Below are 23,970 nucleotides of genomic sequence, written 5' to 3'. Positions count from 1 at the left end.
TCATAAAGCAAAAAAGAAAGACAAAAACCCAAAGCGTTTCAAGCCAACTGTTTCCACGCCTTTTTAGGTCTCGCTAGACCTATTGTTACCGAGTTCCTTGTCAAGCGACCTAGATCTGGCCACGAGCGCCGATTACACCTCGTGGACGCGCCCCCTGGCCCCGCCCCCCCAGCCGTGCACATCTCTTGCTCCAACTGTGCACAGCAAGGCAGCCTCTCGCCTCTCAATCACGCGCACATACACAGGAGTGCACATAACCCCCCCCCCCACCCCACACAACTAAGCGGCACACTCAGACACATGCACACACACATTCCCCCACCAATACCACACACCCCCACTCACCTGGCTCTTTCCGCGTGTCACTCTCCCTCCGCAGCAGGTCAGTCTCGGCATCGGCATCGGCATCAGGCTCCATGTCTTCTCCGGCGATCCTCCCCTGCTTACGTGCACGCTCACGGCGGCGTCTCGAGCTCTCCAACCTCGTGCACTACTCACGCCTGAACCTGGGGAACGGGATCGTTTTTGCGGTGTCTCGCGCTGGTGCGCGTGCAGCAGTTCGTTTCATTCTTGTTGTTTTGAGAATCTGGTCACCCTATCCTCCTGGCAAAGCATACAGAAGGCGCTAACCCTTGTAATGAAGACCACTGTTTTCCTTTCAAACTTTTTTGCATAGTTATATGTGCTACTGCATCCGAGAGCCGAGATCGCGGCATTGGTACAAGATAACACAAATGCGTCCAGTGCACATGCCGGATTAGTCCCAGGCTATGACTTTACAAGTGCATAGCGCTCGCTGCCTAAGCCCTGGGAGCAGGCCGCCGTCCCAGGAGCACCTGCGCTCTGTTTGCTCTTTTGTGGCTGAGAGGAGGAGGTGCTGTGGTGCCGCCTCGCTCCAGGCTTCCCGTGCGGTTCCTGCTCCGACATCGAACATGCTTTAGCGGTGGATGAGCAGCGACAATCCTGACTGGCAGCAGAATGATGGGCAGGGCAATGGGCGGCCGACTTATCTAAGCCAGGCCTATCCCGAGAGATGTGTGGCGGTCAGGCTAGCAGTACTGAAGCAAGGATGCAAGCAACGAGAATGGCCCCGTTGACTGCTGTTGGGGTAGTAGACTACAGGAATTATCAGGAGTCTATGGACACATCAGGACTGCTGTGAGCACCGGTGCCACTGCTCCTGCTGCACCCATTGTAGCTATACTCCTGTACGCCGGGCGCAGCCATGAATCTGAGGGTGATGGGGTTGGGGGTCTTCTCGAGCTTTATTTTCACAACCTTTTCAACATCAAAGGCCTGCCTCATTCAAGCAACGCCTGGCAATGCACGTGTACAGGTAGCGCCGGTGGTACTTTCCAATATAATTAAAAAGGCAGGGAAGTAGTTGCTCAATGCTGACGTCATGAGTTTGAAATCCGGCAAAGCCAAATCGGTTTCTCATGCTTCCGAATCGATAAATCAAGCTACATTATATAAGGGGATAAACACTGGTAATTTACAGTGCTTACAAAAGGAATTGCGGTAATAAACGCTAGATGAAGATAGCAGGTTATATTTCCCTCTAAAACAGAATTCATTGAAAATGTGCAATCGGATATTTGAAGCTGGTAAGACACAGCTCACAGCACAAGCTGTGAGTGAGCCACAGGGGTCTGTGCAGGCTTAAAGGTACCGGTCCAAATTGGGACAGTGCTGGCTCGGCTTCACCCTTTCAAGATCGAAACTATATGTGCCTTTCAGTTGAATAATGAAACCTACTTGCCTCATGCGCAGCAAGACCTGCAAGTTTTTGAAATCCCCTCAATAAATCATCGAAATCGTTGTAATGGTGGGAGTCAGCTCTGTGTAGCTGCAGCGGCCCGGTGGCACGCGTTTTATCATCACAACTGGCCACACAGACAGTAATCCGTAAAACAAGGAGTGGCGACCTTTCTTTAACTAGAGGCCCCACCCTGCATTTGGAGAGCCCACCAGAACGTCACAAACCAGTCCATCGAGAGTCCATCTTTCCTAAGCCGATAATGGAAAGGGGCAAGTGTGCAAAATACAGAGGCAGACGCTTATACCCAGCAATTTACAGTGGCATTTCCTTTGCCTCCGCCTACCAGACAACACGTGTCTTCTCTGAGGCTAAACAACTGCTAGCACAGTCGCAAAGGACGCTTTGGTATTCACAGGGCTGGACTACTGCCCCGAGCGCTTTCAACTCACGAGACAGATCAGCAGGTCTAAGTTCAGAACTGCAGGTCGAAGGTCTCTAGATATCCTCAGAAACAAAAATGTAAAAAGTTTCCCTTCAAAAGCAGATCTGTCTAACTCTAAGGGGAATGAAAACATTCAGAGGAATATTGTCGGCTGTGATTGCTTGGCCACGTTTACTTAAATACTGGGGGGCAGATTTACAAGCCCCTTGCAACACTTTTACGCTGCAGTTGCGTCACTTTTGTGACGCAGCGGCGGCGTAAACCATGCGCCACGTTGCAACTTATTTACAACGTGACGCATCTAGGCAGATGTGTCACGTTGTAAAGCCCTGCGCCACATGAAACATGCGTCAGGTTTCATGTGGGCGAGGTTTCATGTGGGCGTTCTGTCGCAGGGTGGGCTTCCCTTGCAGGAAAGCCACGTAAAACTGACGGTCAGTTTTACGACGCTGCTGCGTCAAATCCTTACGCCTGCTTGAAGCAGGAGTAAGGAGTGAGGCACCATGTGGAGTATGGGCGGCCCCTGTGAATTGCAGGAGTTGCGTCGCGTTTGCGACACAACTCCAGCAATGAGTCGCCCGTGCGCCTCAAGATGCGTCACGCATCTGCCCCTCCTTGCACCCTGGTGCGCCGCATTGTAAATGAGACGCATCTGTGGTGGCGCAGGGGGGGGGGGATTACGTGACGCATCTGTTCTGGCGCAAACCTGCTGATTTGCAGAGATGCGCCAGAAGACGTAAATATGCCATTGGCTTTATTCTCTTCCCAACCCACCTTCAGAACTGACGGCCACCTAGCGACTTCAAGTGCAACTGTGTGTACGCCATCATGAAGCTAGCAGAGTGCAAGCGATGGATGCCTTCACAGTGTGCAAAAATAAAATGTAAAAAAACACGCACTTTTATTAGGTCGAGCTGATGTGGCATTCATGCGAAGCATGAATGCATCAGCTCGACAACTTATGTTGCCGGTATTTAGGAGAGTGGACAGCTACCAGACGCGCGCTTTGACGAGGTCGGATTTCACCTCGGGAGCGAGCGTCTGATAGCTGCGCATGCGTGGTGCAAGCCCTGGCTCTCACACAGACACAGGCAGCCCCCACCCCTCTGCATGCACGCACGCACGCACACACACACAGGCGCGCGCATGCACACGCAGGCATACGGCACACATACAGGCACACATACAGGCACACTATCCCCTACCTCGCATTCTCTCTCAATCACACACAGTCACGCATGCGCACACACATTCCCTCACGCACACACGCGCGCACACACTCCCACCTCCCCACCCCCCCACCCCCCCAGGCATACACACAGGCACGCACTCACTTCACATCAGCCCTGGGCCCCACTCACCGACTGCGCTCTTCCGGCGGGGCTCCTCACGGCGCGGCGCGTCTCATCCTCTAAATCGGGGCTCCCTCAGGTCAGAGGAGCCCCGCAACAGGCGCCACACTCCTCCTTCTCCCCGGCCCCCTCCTGGGGACCCGGGCTACCCCGGACGGCAGGGCGCTCCATGCGCCGGCAGCTCGCAGCTCGCGGACCTCGGGAGGCGGGACTTCCGGTCGGCCGCGAGCGGATTGGCCGGCCGGGCAAGAGCTTCCGGGTCGCCGCAAGATCAGCTTTCAGCGGCGCCGGCACACGGAGCTCGCTTCTCCAGGCTCGGACTGCCCCTGTGACTTGGATTTTGCCCACCAGGACCGTCCGAGGGAAGGCGGTGAGGACTCGTTTTTAAAGGTAGTTCTATTTGTGATGAAATGCAGGCTGTGAAGACAAAAGTTCCACAATCGGGTGCCTGAATCTGAATGTCTCACTCCACATGTGCAAGTATTAAAGCAACCGGATAGCAAACACAATCACAGTCATATGAAAACGAAGGAAGTACTTCAGAACATGGGTAACAAAAATATCGTCTGAAAAAAGAATGGTTTCAGCCATTGCCGCCGCGTCATCAGAGGGCTGCGCCGGGATTGGCTGCAGCTCTCCAGGACTTCAGTGACATCAGCCTCTCCTCCAGAGATTAATGCAGTGCAGGCGTTCTGCTTGTTTTTGTTTAGTTTTCTTAATTGAAGAAAATGCCGAAATGTTTACTTTTGGGCCACTGTCTTAGTACATGACGAGGAAGCCTGCTTTCTTTTGTTTTTTTTCCTCTTTCATCTTGCCTGCATCGGTGGAAGAGGGGGAGGAAGTTCTCGGAGGAGGGCTTGATAAAGGGTTCAAATAACTGATCAATGCTGCTGAACGTCCTGTGATTTTTGGCCACCCTCTTAATCTCCTGTAACTCCCACCCTCATCCCCCAAAAGAAATCAACCCAACCTTGTGTACTGTAACCGACAGGGTCCCAGTGTGAGGCGCTTTGAGTTTCTTGAAGCCACGTATGTACCGTAGGCGGCTGTGCCGCCTCCATGACAGGCCATCAACCGCTTGAGCAGGGCCGGAGCGAGGCCTGCCAGGCTCGTGTGGTATTTGGTGCGGGTGGCTCTTCAGTACAGATACATTGTGGTGTGTGTGTGGGAGAGAGGAAAGACTATTTGTTTTGCAGTAATAGTAATTGCATTAATATAGCGCTAACTAACTCTGACCAGGCGTCGATGCGCTTTTTTCGGCGAGTAGCACGCAGCTGACTATTAGAATTTTTAGGAGTTTTGTAAACTGCTACATGTTACCTCGCCATTACTTCAGGGCCCCTGAGGAGATATCAATGTACATTTTTATAGAAAGGGGCAGCTAGAGTCCAGTCGGATGGGTGGGTGCCAGTGCCAGATATTCTTGGAGCCTGGAACCTGACCTATGAGGAGGCTGTAGATCTGACACTTATGTTGATCAAAATGTACCGATTATTATTTATGAGAGGCTGGCAGTCTGATGCAGTTATCTTCCTGGCTCCAAGGGGACCTTATTGGCATATGTGCACTTAAGGTTCCTGTAACATAACTAGAATCTCACCACATGCAAAGAACACTAAGGGACAGGCTAGTCAGTCTTTCTGTCTGTCTCTTTCGGCCTGGATACTATCTTTCTTTCCCTGTTACCATAGCTTTCTTATAAAAAAAGATGTTAATATTTCACTTCTGTTTTTGTATTTTCGTCACAATAAAATACACTGAACATAATCTTCACAAAAGTTATTTACAAAAGTTTAAGCTATTGGCATTATAAATTACAATAACTTTTAAGTATTAATTATGTAAAAAAAATAAAAGCCATTGTTATTTGTAATAACGATACATCTAAGTCACGTAAATAAAACACATATTGCATTACAAATTCTATAGGTGTCACATTTGCAAAAGTTAAAACTATTGGCATTGTAAATGACAAAGCTATTAATTTTGCTATTTTCAAAACCAACAGATAAATAAAAAAATTGTCATTTACAATACCAATAGCTCAAACTTTCCTAATGCGAGACCTATTGCATTGCAAATGCTTGTTGTAGCATGGTTCTTATTAGAGATTGAGGTGCTCTACATAATTCCACTATCTAGTTGTTCAAAGCGGAGTAGTGTCTTTATTATAGAAAACGGAGTTTCTAAGAATCAGTGTTCCCTCTGTGCTTTTAGAGTTTCACGCCTTCCCCATGCTGATGCTTCCGTGTTTTCATAACTTTCAATTGCTACACACACGCTGAGAGGCAATTACAGGATATGTGTGCACATTGACATAAATCACTGATTACAGTGGTTTCTAGCATATGTGCACATCAAAAACATAAGGCCACTCTCGAAATGATAATCTTGTAAAATGGAATAACTGTTCTTCTGGTCCTAACAATGAATTGTTGTAGAAAGCAGTTAGAGTACTACGTGATCTTACATGTAAAATACTTGTTTAGGTCAGGGGTCTCCAACATTTTCTGTAATAGGAGCTACTTTTATTCAATGAAAAGCATCCCCCGCTACTAATATTATCAGTGTTGTAACGGAGACTGCATAAGACACTATTACATTAGTAGCCACCCTATGAAAGGTGACCAGCATTAATTACCGCAGTACATTAGGCAAAGTTGCCAGCAGTAATGTAAAAAAGGATCTGTCAATGTGGAATTCTTACACATGGGTAACACATATCAGCCATAGCTGCAATGCCCCTGTCAGCAAGGTTAATATTAGTAATAAGTCTCCCCAGCGCCCCACGATTTATCACTTAGATATCAGATTTAAATATATTTTGGAAATTCAACATTTCTTCTCCATAAATCAGCTTATGAGTTCTGAAAAAGACACGCTTTATAATTTTAGTACACATATAGTGATTCAGCCCAAAGAAAGCTATTCATTTAGTATGCTGGCCTGCAGGAGAGTTAACTTGAGCTATTAAGCTAACAGTTGCTCTTCAGCTACTTTTTGGAGACGCTTGCTTTAGGTGTAACTGTTACCTTGAGCTTCAGGGTTGTTGAAAAGCTTACTCGGGCTGATTTCTAAAGTCACAAGCACACAAGTTTACTTAAAGTGTGATCCCCATGAAATCCAAAGTGTGGCAGTGTACTAGTCAAATGCATTGGCTGTTGGTTTTGCCAGAACCTGCCCAGGATCAAGAAACGTGACTTATCCACACAGTAGTACAAGGAGGAGCCTGAAATCTCCTTAAAAAATCCCACTGCCAGCAGTAAGATTCCTAGAACCCCTTTCATCATCCCATCTGCTCTTAGTGGGGTTTCAGACAACATTTAACCCAAGCTTGCAGTCCTCAGTGCTATACAAAGCCCCACAGACCTGTCTCCTCTAAAGACTTTTAGAGATGCCCGACCTCAGCCTCACTATCCTCAGTAGTACAATCAGGTCCCTTCACCCTAACCTTTCCTTCCTCCATGGGATCTGATTGAACCCCAGACATCTTACCTAAGACTACGTGTCTTTAAAATTCTCATCACTATGTTTTTCTGCTTATTTCAGGGGGCTGAAGGACATGGAGCTGGACACTTCATCTATTGAGAAACGATTTGCATTTGGCTTTCTGCAGAAGCTGCTGAAGTGGATGGACATTGCTCAGGAATTCATTGCTCATATTGGTATGAGGTTGGAGTGGGTCTCGCTACTATGTTGGTGCTTAGGGAGAAAAGAGAGGTGGCTCACCATACAAAAATAGACAGTGAAGTGCTTGAAGCTGCTCCTGAGAATGGGTTGAGTACAACTTTTGGGTTTTGATGAATTGGTTGACCATAATAATTATATTACTCTATGATTAACTTTGTCCAGCTTCTGTTTGCCTTTACTTATCCCAGATCTCAATGAAGCTCCACATTTTTGGCATGCTCATGAAGAGTCATGCATCCAGTCTTATCTTTGCCACAGCTAGCAAACTGCCTCTGCATTTCTATCCCTCTGATTCTCACCTTCTGTCCTTACTCTTTCCTCATTCCCTTTATTTACATTGCATTATTTTCTTTTACCCTACCCCTTGTGTTTTCTCTATCTCTTCATATTACCCTTTGTTATTTATCCATCACTCTCCTCTCCTTGTCTCTTTTGCCTTTCATCCAAGCCTTCACTAGCTTGTTCTTTGATTACATCCATGTATTGTCTGTAGTAGCAAATTACATATGCAGCTTTTCTTTCAATATACACAGTGTTTGATAGACAGATATGCCATCAATAGCTCTAATGGGTCATGATGATGCTGACATACTACACACTTAACTGTAGCTTTCTCTCTCTCACAGAGGCTGTGGTCAGCAGTGGACGAATGGAAAAATCTCCCCATGAGCAGGAAATTAAATTCTTTGCAAAGGTAAGCAAGCCTTCTGCAAGAGAAAAATCAGTCTCCCTCATAATCAAATGAGACTGTGCAAGAATAAAGTATTCTGTTACTTGAAATTACCCAAGAAATTGTCATCTGTGGTTTGCATTTAGTTGCCTGTCCTTTGAAATAGCACATGAAGTGCACAATATAAGGAGGAAATAGTTTTCAATCATCTGTATAAGCCTACAAAGCACTCAGAGTAGAAAAACTAGCCTCTTGTCCCCTGGATCCACTCATGAAGATCATCATTTCTTCTATCACTCTTTCTATAACACAATTAATCTGACATATGAGGAAATGTTGTTTTTAACTCCATTGAATCTGCTGAACAAGGAATCTTGGATTGACAGTTATATTTACTGTTACCTGGATCAGCCTACAAAGTCAACCACACCTTACTATAAACAAAAAATGTCCTCCTTTACAACTGTAGATATGTAAAGTGTGGTTGTCAGGTAATAGCGAGAAAGAAGGAGAAGTGTTTTCTGGTTTTACTGATCAGTCTGGCATCCCTGGGTATACACTTGTGTCACACTTCTGAGAGTTAATCTCTGTGAAATAATTTTTGCCATCTGTTGTCTAGATTATAGGTCCGGTTTTGTAGTAGGACACTATCCTACTATCTACAGATTCAGCCTGTTGATTCAGGATTGCATGAGGACTGTCAAAACGTTGGGCCAAGGACAAAGTCGTCCAATCTCTTGTGGTTAATATTAAAACCTTTTTAAAATGAGCTAAACAGAGAGTATCGATCAAGCAAATCTTTTAAAACTAAAAACAAGTTTTGAATAAATGCAAAAATTTTAAAGAATTGTCAAAGCGCCTTCAAGTGCAAACAGCATTGTTGTTACAGTAGACTGATATTGGAGAGTAAAAAATTGTCACAAACAATCCTCCAAATGGGCTGATCATAGCATCATTTAACTAAATATGATGAGATTAATGGTGATACGTTTCGATGTGACCGTTCTTTTTAAAGATGCTGGGGTTGGGTTTTAGCGTGTTGTTATGTGAGGGATTTGACTTTCTAAGTGGCAAATCAGAAAGAGACTATTAGTTATGGATTCCTTACCTTAGAATTACCCGTAGGTGTCAGACTGGATCCGGAGAATATTTCTTCAGTAGTACCCCTGCGCATTTGTATGTGGCGTCGGTCGACTCCGCGTTCGTCGTTTGTGTCGTGATCGCTGGAATGACGTTGCAGTATCTACTTAGAAGCCGCCCCTGCGTGTTGACATCAGTTCTTTCTTTTTCCGCACCAGCCAGCGCAGATCCGGAGAGAACGGTACCCGTAGTCTTTTTTGACTAGAGTTTTTTTGACTTATGTCGACTTCTTCTTTCGAATAGTTCATCTCCTGGGGCAAGCGATGTCAGATCAATGGACCGGCTTCAAACTTTGTGACTCCTGTCACAAATTGATGTTGGTCACAAAACCACATCTCGTGTGCCTCTGTTGTTTGAAGCGTGACCACAACCCGAAGTCGTGCTCATACTGCCAGGCCATAAACCCGAAGTCTTTGCGGGAGTGGTCCCAAAGCTTCTTGAGTCCTTGCAGTCAGCTCCGCACCGTTCGAGGTCTTGGTTGAGAGGGAGGTCGCGGGGCCAGTCGCAGTGTGCCACCATTACTCCTCTTTGAAGTATTCGTCTTCAGGTAAGTCGAGGCACAAGAAGAAGGCAAAGAGGGACTGTGCTTCTTCACCTTCTCCTCGTCCGTCGGCCGACGCAACGCGGGTTGCGGAAAGCATTCGTTCAGCTCCTCCTGCGGAGCCTGTTGGGGCGACTCCGAGCCTCCCTCCCTTCCCGGGAGCCTGGGCGACCCCTGCCCAACTTCGTAGCTTTTATGAAGCCCTCCACTCCATCTTTGGGCAGTCGGACTGCGCCGGTGCACCTTCGGGCCTCGCGGACTCCACTGGGGGTTCTAGGCCTGACATGCCGGTGGCTTCGGCTCCGGCGCAGCAGGGTTCCAGGCCTGGATCCGAAACGGTGCCGGTCAACATTACGACATCTCCTCCAGCGCCGAATCCATTGGCGATAACTCCGCTCCTTCCAACGCCGGTTGTGTCACCAGCCGGCGTCGACCCAATCCTCCACCTCCAACATCCAAAGGCGCATTCCCTACTGGTCCCCCAGATAGGAAATCCAAGAAGCTGGATCATTTTGGGAAGAAGATGTTTTTTTCTGCCAGCTTAGGGCTGCGGTTGCTGGCCACCCCATGTCTCTTGGGCCATTACACCCGCTCTGTGTGGCACACGCTCACGCAGGTGCTGCTACAGTGCTAGGAGGAGGCCTGGGCTGTGCTGTCCTGTGCAGTTGCTGAGGGTAGAGATGCAGCAAAGGTTGCCATATGATGTGGGCTGGACACTGCAGACTCGCTAGGGAGCACGATTTTAACGTCGGTAGCCCTCCAACGCGACGCCTGGCTGAGGTCCACTGGCTTTTCGGGTGAGGTCCAATCGACTCCTTTGGACATTCTCTTTGATGGCCATTTCTTGTATGGTGACAAAGCGGACAACGCACTTGAGCGCCTTAAGGATTCTAGGACTATGGCCAGATCCTTGGGCCTCGCTACCACCTCTTGCCCTGCGCAGCCCACTTTTTGCCACTTTCGTGGCTGGGGAAGGGGTCCCTCACTAAGTTCCACCCAGAGCCACAGGCCTGCGCAAGCTTAAAAGCCTCTGCACTGTCGGGGATGTGGGACCCGGCGTCGGGGTTTGGGGGCCAGCGGGCAGTCCAATCCACCAGCCCCCCTCTGCAGCAGCCTCCAAATCTTCCTAGTCTGATATTTCAAGGCCACCGGTTGCCAGTGGGCGACAGGATTCACCACCACCTCCCTCACTGGCACAACTTCACATCTGACATGTGGGTTATGCAGATAGTCCGAAGGGGCTACTCCCTCCCCTTCGAGACTACTCCCTCCTCCATGCCACCTTTCCCTGGCATGTCATGGATCACTTGGCCCTTCTCCGTCAGGAAGTTGCGGCTCTCTGGGCCAAGAAAGCCATTGAGCGAGTCCCTGTGCCAGAAGTAGGTCATGGTTGTTATTCACACTACTTCTTGGTACCCAAGGACAAAGGCCTGCGTCCTATCTTGGATCTCAGGTATGTCAACGGCTTCCTCCAGAAGGAGAAGTTCAAAAAGTTGACATTGGCTCAGGTCCTGGCTACCCTCGACCCTGGAGACTGGATGGTAGCGTTGGACTTGCAGGACGCCTATTTTCACATCCCAGTTCTGCCTTCCCACCGGCGTTAGCTACGTTCACGGTAGGCCACGAGCATTTTCAGTTCACCGTGCTCCCTTTTGGCCTTACCAGCTCCCCTCGGGTGTTCATGAAAGTGATGGCGGTGGTCGCAGCTCATTTGCGCAGATCAGGGGTTCCAGTCTTCCCCTATCTCGATGACTGGCTGTTGAAGGCGAGTTCACCCCAGGCTGCCGTCTCCCACCTCCAGACTACGGCTTACCTCCGGTATTCGCTGGGGTTCACTATCAACGTGTTGAAGTCACACCTGCTTCCCTTTCAGAAGCTCCTTTTCATCGGGGCGGTTCTGGACACAGCACATATTGTGGCTTATCCTCCCTGAACAGTGAGTCTGGGATATTTGATAGAGATTACTAGCCGCAGATTCCTTAACGTAGAATTATCCCCAGATGCAAGACTGGATCCGGAAAAAAGTTTTCCACGGCAGCCCTGCGCGCCGGGGGGACGGCATCATGCGATTCCGCCCAGGCGTTGTCTGCGTACGTGATGTCAGCGAGGTCACATAAGTCCCACCTCAGCGCCCCTATGTCAGTTTTTTCCTTTTCTGCGTGCAACGCGGATCCGGTTCGTGCTCCAGGCCTGTTTAGGCCTTTCCCTTTCGCTATTGTGTGTGTTTGTGGGAACAGTGTGCGGATGCCTTCGGGCTTTAAGATGTACTCATCTTGTGGACGCCTGATGTCGGCAACGGACCCTCACCTCATTTGCATGTGGTGCTTGGGAGAACATCACGACTTCTCTGATTGCGAGGCGTGCCAGCAGTTGAAGCCGAAGTCGCAGCGGGAGCGCCGGATGAAACTTTTCTCGGCCCACATGTGTAGATCGGCTTCACCACCTCGATCAGCTTCTGCGGAAGGTTTTCGAAGCCTCCGTCGTCATCCTCATCCCTCTCCTAAGCTTCAAGAGCGTCGCTCACCTGTGGGTAAGTGTCGCAGTTTGTCCCCGAGGGCCGGGGCTCTCCGCAGGTGATGCGGCTCTGCATATCATCCCCCTATCCACCGCTTCCCAGGTACGGGGCGTCGAGAGCCCAGATGGAGACATATGCAGCGGCTTTGCAGGCCTCGCTGGCTTCTCCTCCTCCTCCTTCCCCTCCTGGGACGTCGGAAGATCCCTTGCATTGTGCGGGGCCCTCTGCGGTGTTGCCGGTGGCTCCGCCACCGACTGGTTTGGATCCAGGCTCGGAGGATGTGGTGCCGTTGGGGTGCGAACCTTTGGGGGTCCCTCCTTTGGACCACCGCGCCTCTGCTTCGCCACAAACTCCTGCGGCGGTCCCTGTGGTGTCGCGGAAGGCCGCCGGGGCTCGGGTCGCATCCCAGAGCCCCTCTCGGTCCTATGGACAGGTGGTGATCTTGTCTAAGGCTGAGGTGATGCCGCTCCGGTGCCGGCAGCTGCTGGCCCTGGTGGCGCCACAGGGGTCGGAGGACCTCCCTCGTCCCATCATGGGTCGAGGCTGGCGAGAGACCCCTCGTCCCTCCCCAGGCCCATCTCGTCCCTCCACACCGGCGGCTGCCTCGTCGGAGGTCGAGTCGGCCTTGGCGCCATGGTGGTCGGCGGGCCCCTCTCGTCCCCTCATGGGTCGAGGCTGGCGGGAGACTCCTTGTCACTCCCCGGGTCCCTCTCGTCCCTCCATGCAGGTGCTGCCTCGTGGGAGATCGAGTTGGCGCCTTTCCGGCGCCGTCCCTTAGCCGCCTCGGCTCCGGCCCAGCCCCGGTCTCCTGCACCGTGTGATGTGGCAGAGGCCTGTCCTGCGTCTCCTTTGGCCATGGATGATGACGACGTCCTGCTTCAGGTTACGGACTCTACGGCACCGGACAGGCGTCAGGTCGTGGAATCCTCTTCGGACGTCCCCTCTTCCCCGCAGGTTGGGCACCTGCTGGTGTCATCTTCGCCGGAGACAGGCCGCCGCGTCGTGGCTTTTCCCCGACTCATCAAAGGATGGCTCCTCGCCGTTGCAGCGGCCGCGGTTTTCACCAGAGGAGCCACAGGTCCTCCACTCCTCGGCACCTCTTCTTCCTTTCCGGACCTGGCCCTTCCCCACTCCAATTGGCTTGGGGGATGGCCGCCTTAGCTTGCAGCCGTCGCCCACAGAGGAGCTTCTTTCCCCACCACAGTGCCCTACGGAGGCGGGTGCGGCCTTCGCTCGCGCTGTTTCCACGACTTTGGGAATTTTTGCCCATGGGTGATCCGGCTGCCCATTTCCCTACGGATCATTTTCTGGAAGTTCTCCACCAGGGCTCTGGTGGGAGGGAGGTTCTGCTCCCCTTTGAGGGTTCGCTCCATTCTTCTCTGATTGGGGCTTGGGGGTGCCCCGCCACGGGGGATTCGGTGCCCCAGCACCTTCTGCACCGGCACCTTCCAGCACCAAGTGACCCGGTGTGTCTTTCCCTCCACCCCTCTGCCAGTAGGCCCCTTTTGCGGACTGCCTTTCCCTCCCTGCCGTCGCTGTTGTCTCCACCATCAGGGGAGGCCCTCGGGCTGGATTCATGGGGGCGCAATATGTTCGCTTGACCAGTTCGGCTCTGCAGGCCCTCAACACTTTATGTGCGTGGGCTAGGGCCACCTCTTGCTTGTGGGACTCCGCGGAGTCCCTTGGATCTGCAGCTTCTCAGGAGGGTGCGGGTGTTGATTTGCGCACCATGCGTTAGATGGCCGGGAGCTGGCGGCGTTTATTCTTCGCTCCGCTCTGGACATCTCAGAGGTGCTTGGTCGTGCCATGGCTTCTTCGGTTGCCCTTCGCCGCCATGCTTGGCTTCGGGACAGTGTGTTCCCGGAAAATGTTCGGGAAAGGCTGGTAGATCTTCCCTTCGATGGCACTCTTTTGTTCCACACCTCGGCAGACTCGGCCATCCAGAGGTTCTTGGCGGGACTCCGGCCTCCTCCTCCTCCTCCTCCTCCTTCTCCCCCTCAGTGACCTGTGTGTTAATCTGGTTTTTGTGAGCTGTTCTTTCATTGGGGCGGGTCACCCCAGTTGTGTTATCTGTGTGCTGCATGTGCTTTCGAGTCCTCTTTGTTGGGACTGTGGTACTGTTGGCTGCTGGCCGGCCCTTCTTGACTGTGTGTTTTTTGCTTTGGGTTATCTACACCAGGTTGGCCCTGAGATTAGGCCTTCTGTTTTTCTCTTTGGCTGCTTGACAAGCCTTCTGCGTTTTTTTTCCCTGTTGATCTTTCTGTTGTCCTCTGCTGCGCAAGTTTATTCCTAAGAGGGCTCAAAATGTCTTGGGACTTAACATACACTTTGTGGGGTAGTGGTAGCTGTTATGTAGCTTGGTCTGTGCTTGGGAGTTGTGGTCATCTTCAGGTCTCTGCTCTCCATGGCGTTTAAGCACGTTGCAGGTGTAATTCCCTTATTGTTGGTTTGGAATACCTTTGGTGGCGCCCTGGGGTGTCCTTCTCCGGGGTCACTGCGCTATTCACCTGGTCTGACCTGCTGACTGCGGCCCTGCGGCCTGGCGTAGTAGCCCTGGTTCTACTTATTTTTGAGTCGTATGTGCGGACCCCTCCCTGAGGTGTGTCCGGGCCCTTCTTCCCCTTCCTGTTCTCTGTCCTGGGAGCTGAGATGGATTTTGTGTTCCTCCCTCTTTCAGACACAGCCTGTCCGGTTTTCCTGGGTGCCACGGGCTACTCTTTCTGCTTCCACCTGCTTTATTGCTGTTGGCGCCGTTCTGTCTGGTCTATTGCCTTTGGCGGCTGTGGTGGGTTCAGCTGCCCTCTTCGCGGGGTGTGTTCCCGATGGGGTGGCTAGCCTTCTTTTTCCCTCGTCTCCTTGGAGTCTCTAGGTTGATCTTCCTCCTCTGCCTTGCCTTGGCCTTGGATGGAGGTTCTGTTGCCTTGTATGGTCGTGGGGTGCTTCGGCCTCCTCTTGTCTTGCCCTTGTTTCCTCTGCTGAGTGTGAATGGGCTTCCTCTTCTTTCTTCGTTTCTTCTTCCCACATCCCCCTTGGGGTCGGTGGTGTTCTACTTGTAGGGGTTCCCTTTGCCTGGGGGACAGGGCTCCTCATCTTGTCCATTGGACTAGTCCCCTGGGGGACCCTCTGTTATGTCCAGGCTGGTGGGGTTCTCTCGCAGACCCTCCTTCCCCATGGGTATGGCTAGGGTAACTATTCTACGTTAAGGAATCTGCGGCTAGTAGTCTCTATCAGATGTACCAGTTACTTACATTCGGTAACGATGTATCTGGTAGAGACGATTCTAGCTGCAGATTCCTTCACGGCCCGCCCTTCCTCCCCGTTCTCGAGGACCTTTGGTTTGGTCTAATGGACACGCCTCCGGGTGAGTGGCTATGTCTCCTGTGAGTGCATTCTTTCGCTCTTTTTGACGGGATGATTCGTCTTGTTTCTTGTTCCTTTCCTCCTCTTTTGCACTTTGAAGGATGGGGTTATAGGGGCTCCTGTGCCCTTCTGCTCTGGTTGCTCCAGGATTGGGGCTTGCCTTCAATCTCTTCCCTCCACTCCCTCTGCTCTTTTGTTACTAAGGGTTCTGGCTTCTCTGCTATCCTGTGGGTTGGGGTCATCTGGCTGTGCCTTTGCACTTTGTTCCTTTTGGGGGTTGTCACACTCTGCGATGGGGTTGGCTTGGAGGTTTGTTGTTCCTTGTTTGTCTTGGGCTGGTTCCCCTTCCTTGTTCTTGGTTGGGGTTGTAGTCCTGCTACATGTTGTCATGGCATTTTACATATGTTCCCTGTCTCCAGGGGGGGGAGCTGTCTACGTACTGGCAGGGTTACGGCACAGGGATGTGCTCTTTTCTTTCTTCTTTTCCCTGCCTTTGGGTACTGCAGTGTTGACACTGCTCCTTATGGTGTTGTTCGTCACCATTCCCTTTTCTAATTGTTCTGCTCATTCGCACACTGTTCCCAGTCTCCAACAGTTTTGTCTGATGGCTCCGCGTTGTGGCGCGGAAAAGTTCTCCAAAGAAAACTGATGTAGGTGCTCCGGGGTGGGACTTATGTGACCTCGGTGATGTCCCGTACGCAGACAACGCCTGGGTGGAGTCACGTGATGCTACCCCCCTGGCGTGCAGGGATGCTGTGGCAAAACAAAATTCGGATCCAGTCTCACGCCTGGGGATAATTCTACGTTAAGGAATATGCGGCTAAAATCGTCTCAACCAGATACATCGTTACCGAAGGTAAGTAACTCGTATATTCGGGCCATGATTCCGATCTTTCAGCCTCTATCCTGGGTTTCGGTCAGAATGACCTTGAGGCTGCTGGGCCTCATGGCCTCCTGCATCCAGCTGGTGGATCATGCAAGGTGGCATATGCAGCCTCTACAGTTGGACCTGAAGTTCCAGTGGGCACAGCATCAGGGTAACCTTTCTGGTTGCGTCCAGATCTCAGAGGGCACTGCACACCAATTGCTGTGGTGGCTAACAAACCCTTCCCCCACCCAGAGTTCACAGTAGTGACAGATGCTTCACTTCTGGGGTGGGGCGGCCACATGGAGAGACCGAGATCAGAGGCCTCCGGTTTCCACATCAACCATCTGGTGCTCCGGGTGATTTGTCTTGCACTGACGGCATTCCTTCCTTTTGTCAAAGGAAGAGAAGTGCAGGTATTCACTGACAACACCACCACCATGTGATATTGCAACAAACAGGGTGGGTTGGGTCGGGAACCCTCCGTCAGAAGGCCCTTCGTCTCTGGAAGTGGCTGAAACATCAGGGCATGTCCCTGGTGGTTCAACACCTGGCAGGTTCCCTGAATGCCAGGGCAGACGAGCACAGCCGCAGGTGCATGATGGATCATGAATGGCGTCTTCACTCGGATGTGGTGCAAGGTCTCTTTCAGCAGTGGGGAGAACCTTGGTTTTGATCTATTCGCCATTGAAGATAACGCACAATGTCAGCAGTTCTGCTCATTAGAATTTCCAAGGCGGCACTCGCTAGGTGATGCTTTTTATCGGAGTGGAGTTGCGGCCTTATATAATCGTTTCCGCCTATACCACTTCTGCCCAGAATGCTGAAGAAGATCAAGCACGACCGGGCCCAAGTAATTCTTGGGGCTATGGACTGGGAACGAAGAGTTTGGTATCCCGAGATCTTGAACACGGCCATCGATCCTCCAATCAGACTGCCTCTTCTGGAAGATCTTCTGTCGCAGTAGCAGGGGATGGTCCTTCACCCGAACCTGTCCAGCCTACACATCCTTGTGTGGAGATTGAGCGGTGACAGTTGACAGCTTTCAACCTTCCTGCCGAAGTGTGTTACGCTATCTTGGCAGCCAGGCGTCCCTCCACCAAAGCGGTATACACCTGTAGATGGAACAAATTTGTGGCATGGTGCACAGTAAAGGCTGTTGGTATCCTTTCTGCCCTCTTTCAGAGGTTCTCCTCTTCATTCTTTCTTTGGCCTAGCAAGGATCTGCTCTAGGCACTCTTAAAGGCTATCTTTCGGCCATTTTGATCTTTCTTCGCCTTCCTGATCAGCCTTCTCTTTTCAAGTCCCCTATTGTAAATCGCTTCCTTAAGGGCATTACTCAACTGTTTGCTCCTATTCCTTTCATAATGCCCCAGTGGGACATGAACCTTGTTCTGACTTACATTATGGGGCCTATTCCGATTCAGGAAAAAACGCTCTGAATAGCCGTTCGGAGTGTTTTTCCCGTACGAATCGTACCCTGCAACGTCCCCTGTACGTACGACGAAGTACGATTCGTACCACGTACCCCCCATGATCGCAGGGGTATGCACCCTACCCCTGCGATCACGGGGTGTAAAAGCCGTACCCCAGGTACGATGGGTGTACGAGCCGTACCCCATGTACGATGGGTGTACCCCTGCGATCATGGAGTGTACGGACCGTGCGGTGTGTATGTGTTTGTGTGTGTTTCCGTACGACTCGCCCTTACCTGACGTGGACCATACGAATCGCGTCCTCATATCCCGGTCCGGATCGTACTCGTCGGGTCGTACGGCATGTGTACGAGTCGTAGGGTTCACGGTTTCAGCCTTGCAATACGTATGGATGGCGACGATTCGGACGGATTCACAGAATACGGATCGTACTACGCGACTCGGATGGCCGGATACAAATCGTACGGACGTTTTTTTTCCCCAATCGGAATCGACCCCCAAGTGTACTCCTTTTGAACCACAACATAATTGTCCTCTCAGACTATTGACCCTCAAAACTGCCTTTTTGGTTGCTATTACCTCTGCTCACAGGGTGAGTGAGCTTCAGGCTCTTTCTTTTAAACCTCAGTTTGTGGCTGTTCATCCGGACAAGGTTGTCCTTCGCACTAGACCTTCATTTCTCCCCAAAAAGGTTACCTCTTTCCACATAGGAAAGACTATCACTTTGCCCACCTTCTTCCCACACACACGCACCCTTCTCAAGAGGAGGAGAGGCTCCATGGTCTGGATCCAAAACGTGAGCTTTCATTTTATCTAGATTGCGCAAAACAATTCCGGGTGGACGATCAACTCTTTGTTGACTATGTGGGTCTCAAGGAAGGTTGGGTCGTGCTAAAACGAACCATCTCTTGATGGGTCATTCTATGCATTAAAATTTGTTATTCCATGGTGAAAAAGGAACCTCCAGCTGGGTTGAGTGCCCATTCCACCACAGCAACGGCAGCCACTACTGCTTTGAGATGTAGATTTCCCCTTCATGACATCTTCCTGGCAGGATAACTAGACATAATATTGAGATAAAAAAAATAGAATGGCCATAATATCTAAGTAAAAATATAAAATGGACAAAATATCGAATGGACACAATATAGTGGTTAAAAATATCGAATTGAAGGTAAGTAATATAATATCGATTGTCAAAATATAGAAGTCAAAATAATCTAAGTATATAATATAGGCATTTAAGTATATCGAATTTTTAATAATATCCAATTTTTTTAAAGTGTTTTGTATGTTAGGATATGTGTGAAAAGTGTATATTATTTAGTAATGTATGTTTAATTTATTTTAAATAATGAATTTCATGTTATTTAATTTTTGCGTAATTTAATTCTGTAGCGGGTTGTGGGTTTATAGGGGACTAGGGTGGGAAGTAATTTAATTATATTAAATTAAATAATATTTTTAGCAATTATTAGTTATTTTTAATTTAATTTTGCTTTTTAGTTCTGTAGCAGGTTGTGGGTTTATAGGGGAATAGGGTGGGAAGTAATTTAATTGTAATTAATTAAATATTTTTACTTATTTATTGATATTCATTTTGAATTTATTGTTAATTCATTTTTAATTGTAATTAATTTGTATTATTTGGTAATTAATTTTTATTAATTGATAATTATGTTAATATTCTTAATTTATTTTCCGCAGCGGGTTTATAGGGGAATAGGATGGGAAGTAATTTAATTGTAATTAAGTAAATACTTTTTTTTATTTATTGGTATTGATTTTTAATTTATTGTTAATTAATTTTAATTGTTAATTCATTTGTATTATTGGTAATTCATTTGATTAATTATTTGATAATTATGATATTTTTAATAATTTATTTCCTCTAGCGGGTTATAGGTTTATAGGGGAATAGGGTGGAAAGTAATGTAATTGTAATTAATTTCATATTAAAAATACTTTTTGTGTATTGATAATTAATTTACTGTTAATTATTAATTGGTATTAATTTGTATTATGAATTAGTTTTTGTCATTGAAAATTAATTAGTTATAAATTAATTATGAATAGGTAATTAATTTGTAATAACAACTATTTGTTTGTATTTTTAATTAATTAATTATTACATAATATTACATCGGTAATTAATTTTAATTAATGTTTTATTGGTATTGATATTTAATTTATTTTTATTAATATATTAAATCATTACTTTCCCTACTCTTGCACTCTCTGGAGTGGGAATAGTCATTTTTACCCTCCCGCTATCCAACGCTTTCCCTACTGTTGCACTCTCTGGAGTGGGAATAGTATTTTTTACCCCTACGCTATCCAACGCTTTCCTTACTGTTGCACTCTCTGGAGTGGGAATAGTAATTTTTACCCTCCTGCTATCCAACGCTTTCCCTACTGTTGCACTCTCTGGAGTAGGAATAGTAATTTTTACCCTCCCGCTATCCAACGCTTTCCCTACTGTTGCACTCTCTGGAGTGGGAATAGTATTTTTTACCCCTGCGCTATCCAACGCTTTCCCTACTGTTGAACTGTCTGGAGTGGGAATAGTAATGTTTACCCTCCCGCTATCCAACACTTTCCCTGCTGTTGCACTCACTGGAGTGGGAATAGTGATTTTTACCCCTAGCTATCCAACGCTTTCCTCACTGTTGCACTCTCTGGAGTCGGAATAGTAATTTTTACCCCTACGCTATCCAACGCTTTCCCTACTGTTGCACTCTCTGGAGTGGGAATAGTCATGTTTACCCTCCCGCTATCCAACGCTTTCCCTACTGTTGCACTCACTGGAGTGGGAATAGTAATTATTACCTCTACGCTATCCAACGCTTTCCCTACTGTTGCACTCACTGGAGTGGTAATATTAAATTTTACCCTCCCGCTATCCTACGGTAAAAATATTGTATATTTTTTTATTAATATTACATTAATATATATATATATATATATATATATATATATATATATATATATATATGTATTAAAAAATTTAATTGTATGTTTATTTTATTTTTTTCTTAAATTATTTATTTATTAATTTTAAGGTTATTTGAGTATTTTTAAGTATGTTTTAGTTAATTATATTTATTATTTCATTAATTTTAAATTACTTTAAAGACATTTTAAAAAATTCGATATTTTGACTAACTATATTTTTTACAACGATATTTTTGATTTGATATGTTTCTACTTACCTGTTTGTAGATAGGAATTTGATATTTTTGCATTCTCTATTTTGTCAACGATAATTTGGTAAGTCTATATTTTGGTATTCTATATTATGTCAGGTATCTGCCTGGCAGCCTAGTGGGCTTCTTTGCACACGTTCACTAAATATTAATGCCTGGGCAGCCAAGTCCAGAGAGACAGCTTCTTTGGCCGCTCCGTTCTTCAGGACTTCCTGGTGTGAACTTGGTTTTCAGACCCCCCTCCGGGGTTGGTATTGCTGGTATTCTAAGGTAAGGAATCCATAACTAATAGTCTCAGATGAATAATTTACTGACCTTGGGTAATGAATATCTGTAAGAGACATATATTAGTTATGGATTCTTTCCTGCTCCACCCATCCTCCCAGTTCTGTGAACTGACTCCTAGAGTGAGGAACTCCCTTTCAGGGCCCTAGTTTTATGCACCAGTGGTCAATATCTTGCATGGCTCAGCGCTTCTGGCGTGGAATGTGTAAAGAACTGACGTCAGCGTGCAGTGGAAGTGTCTAAGTAGATACCGCAACGTCATTCTGGTGATCACGACTTCAACGGCGAACTAGGAGTCGACTGACGCCACCTACCAGCGCGCAGGGGTACTGCTGAACAAACAATTCTCCGGACCCAGTCTGACGCCTGGGGATAATTCTACGAAAAGGAATCCATAACTAATATATGTCTCTTACAGATATATTGTTACCGATGGTAAGTAACTTGTTCTTTAGGGTTCTGAACCTGCTGAGGCGATATTAATGAATTTGGTCAAACAACTATTTAGGGCTGTGTTATCTGGATTTAATGCCACTATGATGCTCCTAATTTATTCCACTTGGGCCTTAGTTTTATTATGCACGATCCCGTCAACTTTGGGCAGATGCATAATACATGCTCCAAAGATTCGTCTGACGTGCCACAGCCCGTGCATTTAATGTCCTCTGATGGCGCCGCCACTGAGCTAAGAGTTTCAAAAAAGTACCACTCGCCTAGTCTGAGCGCCATTAATCTTAGTTTTAGGTGCAGAGACTATGTGCAAGCCAGATATAACGAAGGGGAAGCCGGCTGATATGAGTTGATCACAGCCCATGTATGCTTGCCTATGGCTAGAATTGCTCTGTCTTCTGAATATGAACAGAGTTGGATTTGTTTCTTTATACTTAGTTTAAAAGCCTTTTCACTTAGTTTAGGTCCTACAGTTCTCTTGCTGACAATTGCAACATACAGTCATTAAAAAAACGGTCCATTGGAACTGATGTCTGTCCATAACAGGGATTCCAGGGAGCCACCTCTAGCCTGTCTCATCTTGTGGTATAGGTTAAAGAAGAAACCAGCACGTAACGTTTGATGGCTGAAAAGGCCAAGCTCCAATCGGATCTGGGCTGCAGACAAGATTTTTGGCAGCTGAGGCACTGTTTTATTGATCTTCGTTACATGTTGGTTCAGCGCAGCACTGAGCTTCCACAAGCGAATTTCAGATCTGTGGTATAGGGTAGTGGCTATTTTAGCTCACATGACTTCTAGAATTGTAGCTAGACTTAGACCTGTCAGCTTTCTTGAAAGTTTGGATAAGCTGACTTAAAGGGTCATGGCTTTTGTAGCGATTTCTCTTGGGTACTTGTAAGAAAGTGGCTCTATATATACTGGACCAAAGTAAGGTACAGTGTGTATAGAATCTTCAGTCCCCAGAGGTATGACAGAGTTTAAAGTTAGATATAACCTTACTCTCCAAAGTGGTAGCTTGGTCGAGCAGTGAGGCAGTATCAGAGGGCAGTGTAAAGCATTTGTTGTACACACTCAGTCAGCAAAAGGTTTCACACACTCAAGAACTGAACTCTAGGCCACTTGTTTTATATCAAAAGATATAGTTGTTTTATTTTAGAACCAACAGGTATGGAAATATACGTTTCTCAATATGAGTGACTTTAGGTAATTACTTTGCAAAAAGGCAATAGACTTTGTAAGTACAGTAGCTACAGTGGTTGCAATAGGCAACACAATTTCAAACACAATTTAACATTGAGCTCAATGGGTTTTTCTACATAAATGCAGGATTACTTTTCTGCCCACAGGACTGGATCCTGGATTCAGTCTCGGGACATAAGCTGTAAACAGTTAAGTAGAAGCGTTATGGTTACAGTTGTGATTTGTAAAGAATTTAAATGTATTTTCAAAGTTGACAATTAGAAACTTTTCAGTGACAACCAAGCAATGTTATCCTACAATGTTATCCTACGGAAGGAAATTCAAGTCACAGGTAAAGTAGGTTCTCGTTACTTTTGTAATCCAGTACTGGACTCCTAAGTTCAGCACTGGGACCTCTACCTAAGACAGGTAAGTAATTACGTTTTGATAGTAGGTATGATTTTTAAAGAATATTTCTAGTTTGCAAAAATCGACAAGAAATTTCACAGGATAACAGTCAATGGTTTCCTATGGAATAAATTTCAGGATACGGGTAAGAACAGTTAGGATTACTTTTGCGGTTCAGTACTGGGCTAATAGGTGCAGTACTGGCCTCTCTCCTGATCAGAGGTGAGTAATTCGGAATTCGTTAGTCGGCTGATTTTAGATGAATATTTTGAAGTTTCAATACTCCACACTTAGAAGAAATTTCGAGTGAAAACCATTCAATGTTAACCTATGGAAGAAAAGTGAGTTATCAGCTTTTAGGTAAGTACTCGACTGGTGGATTTAAGGTTCTAGGCAAAGACTCAGGGGTCTCACAGGGTCGGAAAGGTACAGTAGTTACACCCTCAGCGGCACAGGGGCAGCCGGGTGCAGAGAGACTAGTCTCAATGCAATGCAATGGAGGGTAGGGGGCCTTGGTTGGTGACTGCAAGCAAGCAGGCCACGTGGCTGTGGGAACTGAATTCCTGGTCATTTACTCAGGGCAAGTGGGGAAGTAGAGTATAGTAGTAGTTGCACTTCCAGCGGCACTTGGGTGGCTGGGTGCAGGGTGCTTTTGAGCTGTCGGGCGCT

The 23,970-nt window shown here is 47.7% G+C and overlaps 1 protein-coding gene across 11 annotated transcripts in view; it reads left to right on the top strand.

The window, feature by feature from the left end:
- The window catches only part of RYR1 (ryanodine receptor 1), a 1,215,008-nt gene that overhangs the window by 625,390 nt on the left and 565,648 nt on the right, over positions 1–23,970 (top strand). For all 11 annotated transcript variants that reach the window (XM_086938669.1, XM_086938668.1, XM_086938662.1 and 8 more), the window contains 2 exons: positions 7,106–7,221; positions 7,873–7,940. In XM_086938669.1, coding sequence (XP_086794795.1) covers positions 7,106–7,221; positions 7,873–7,940 — 184 coding nt within the window. The remainder of the gene's footprint in view (positions 1–7,105; positions 7,222–7,872; positions 7,941–23,970) is intronic.

This window comes from Lissotriton vulgaris, chromosome 9, assembly GCF_964263255.1.
Source record: "Lissotriton vulgaris chromosome 9, aLisVul1.2, whole genome shotgun sequence".
Lineage (NCBI taxonomy): Eukaryota > Metazoa > Chordata > Amphibia > Caudata > Salamandridae > Lissotriton > Lissotriton vulgaris.
Note: the sequence above shows the minus strand (reverse complement) of the source record. Positions and strands in the feature narration are given on the sequence as shown.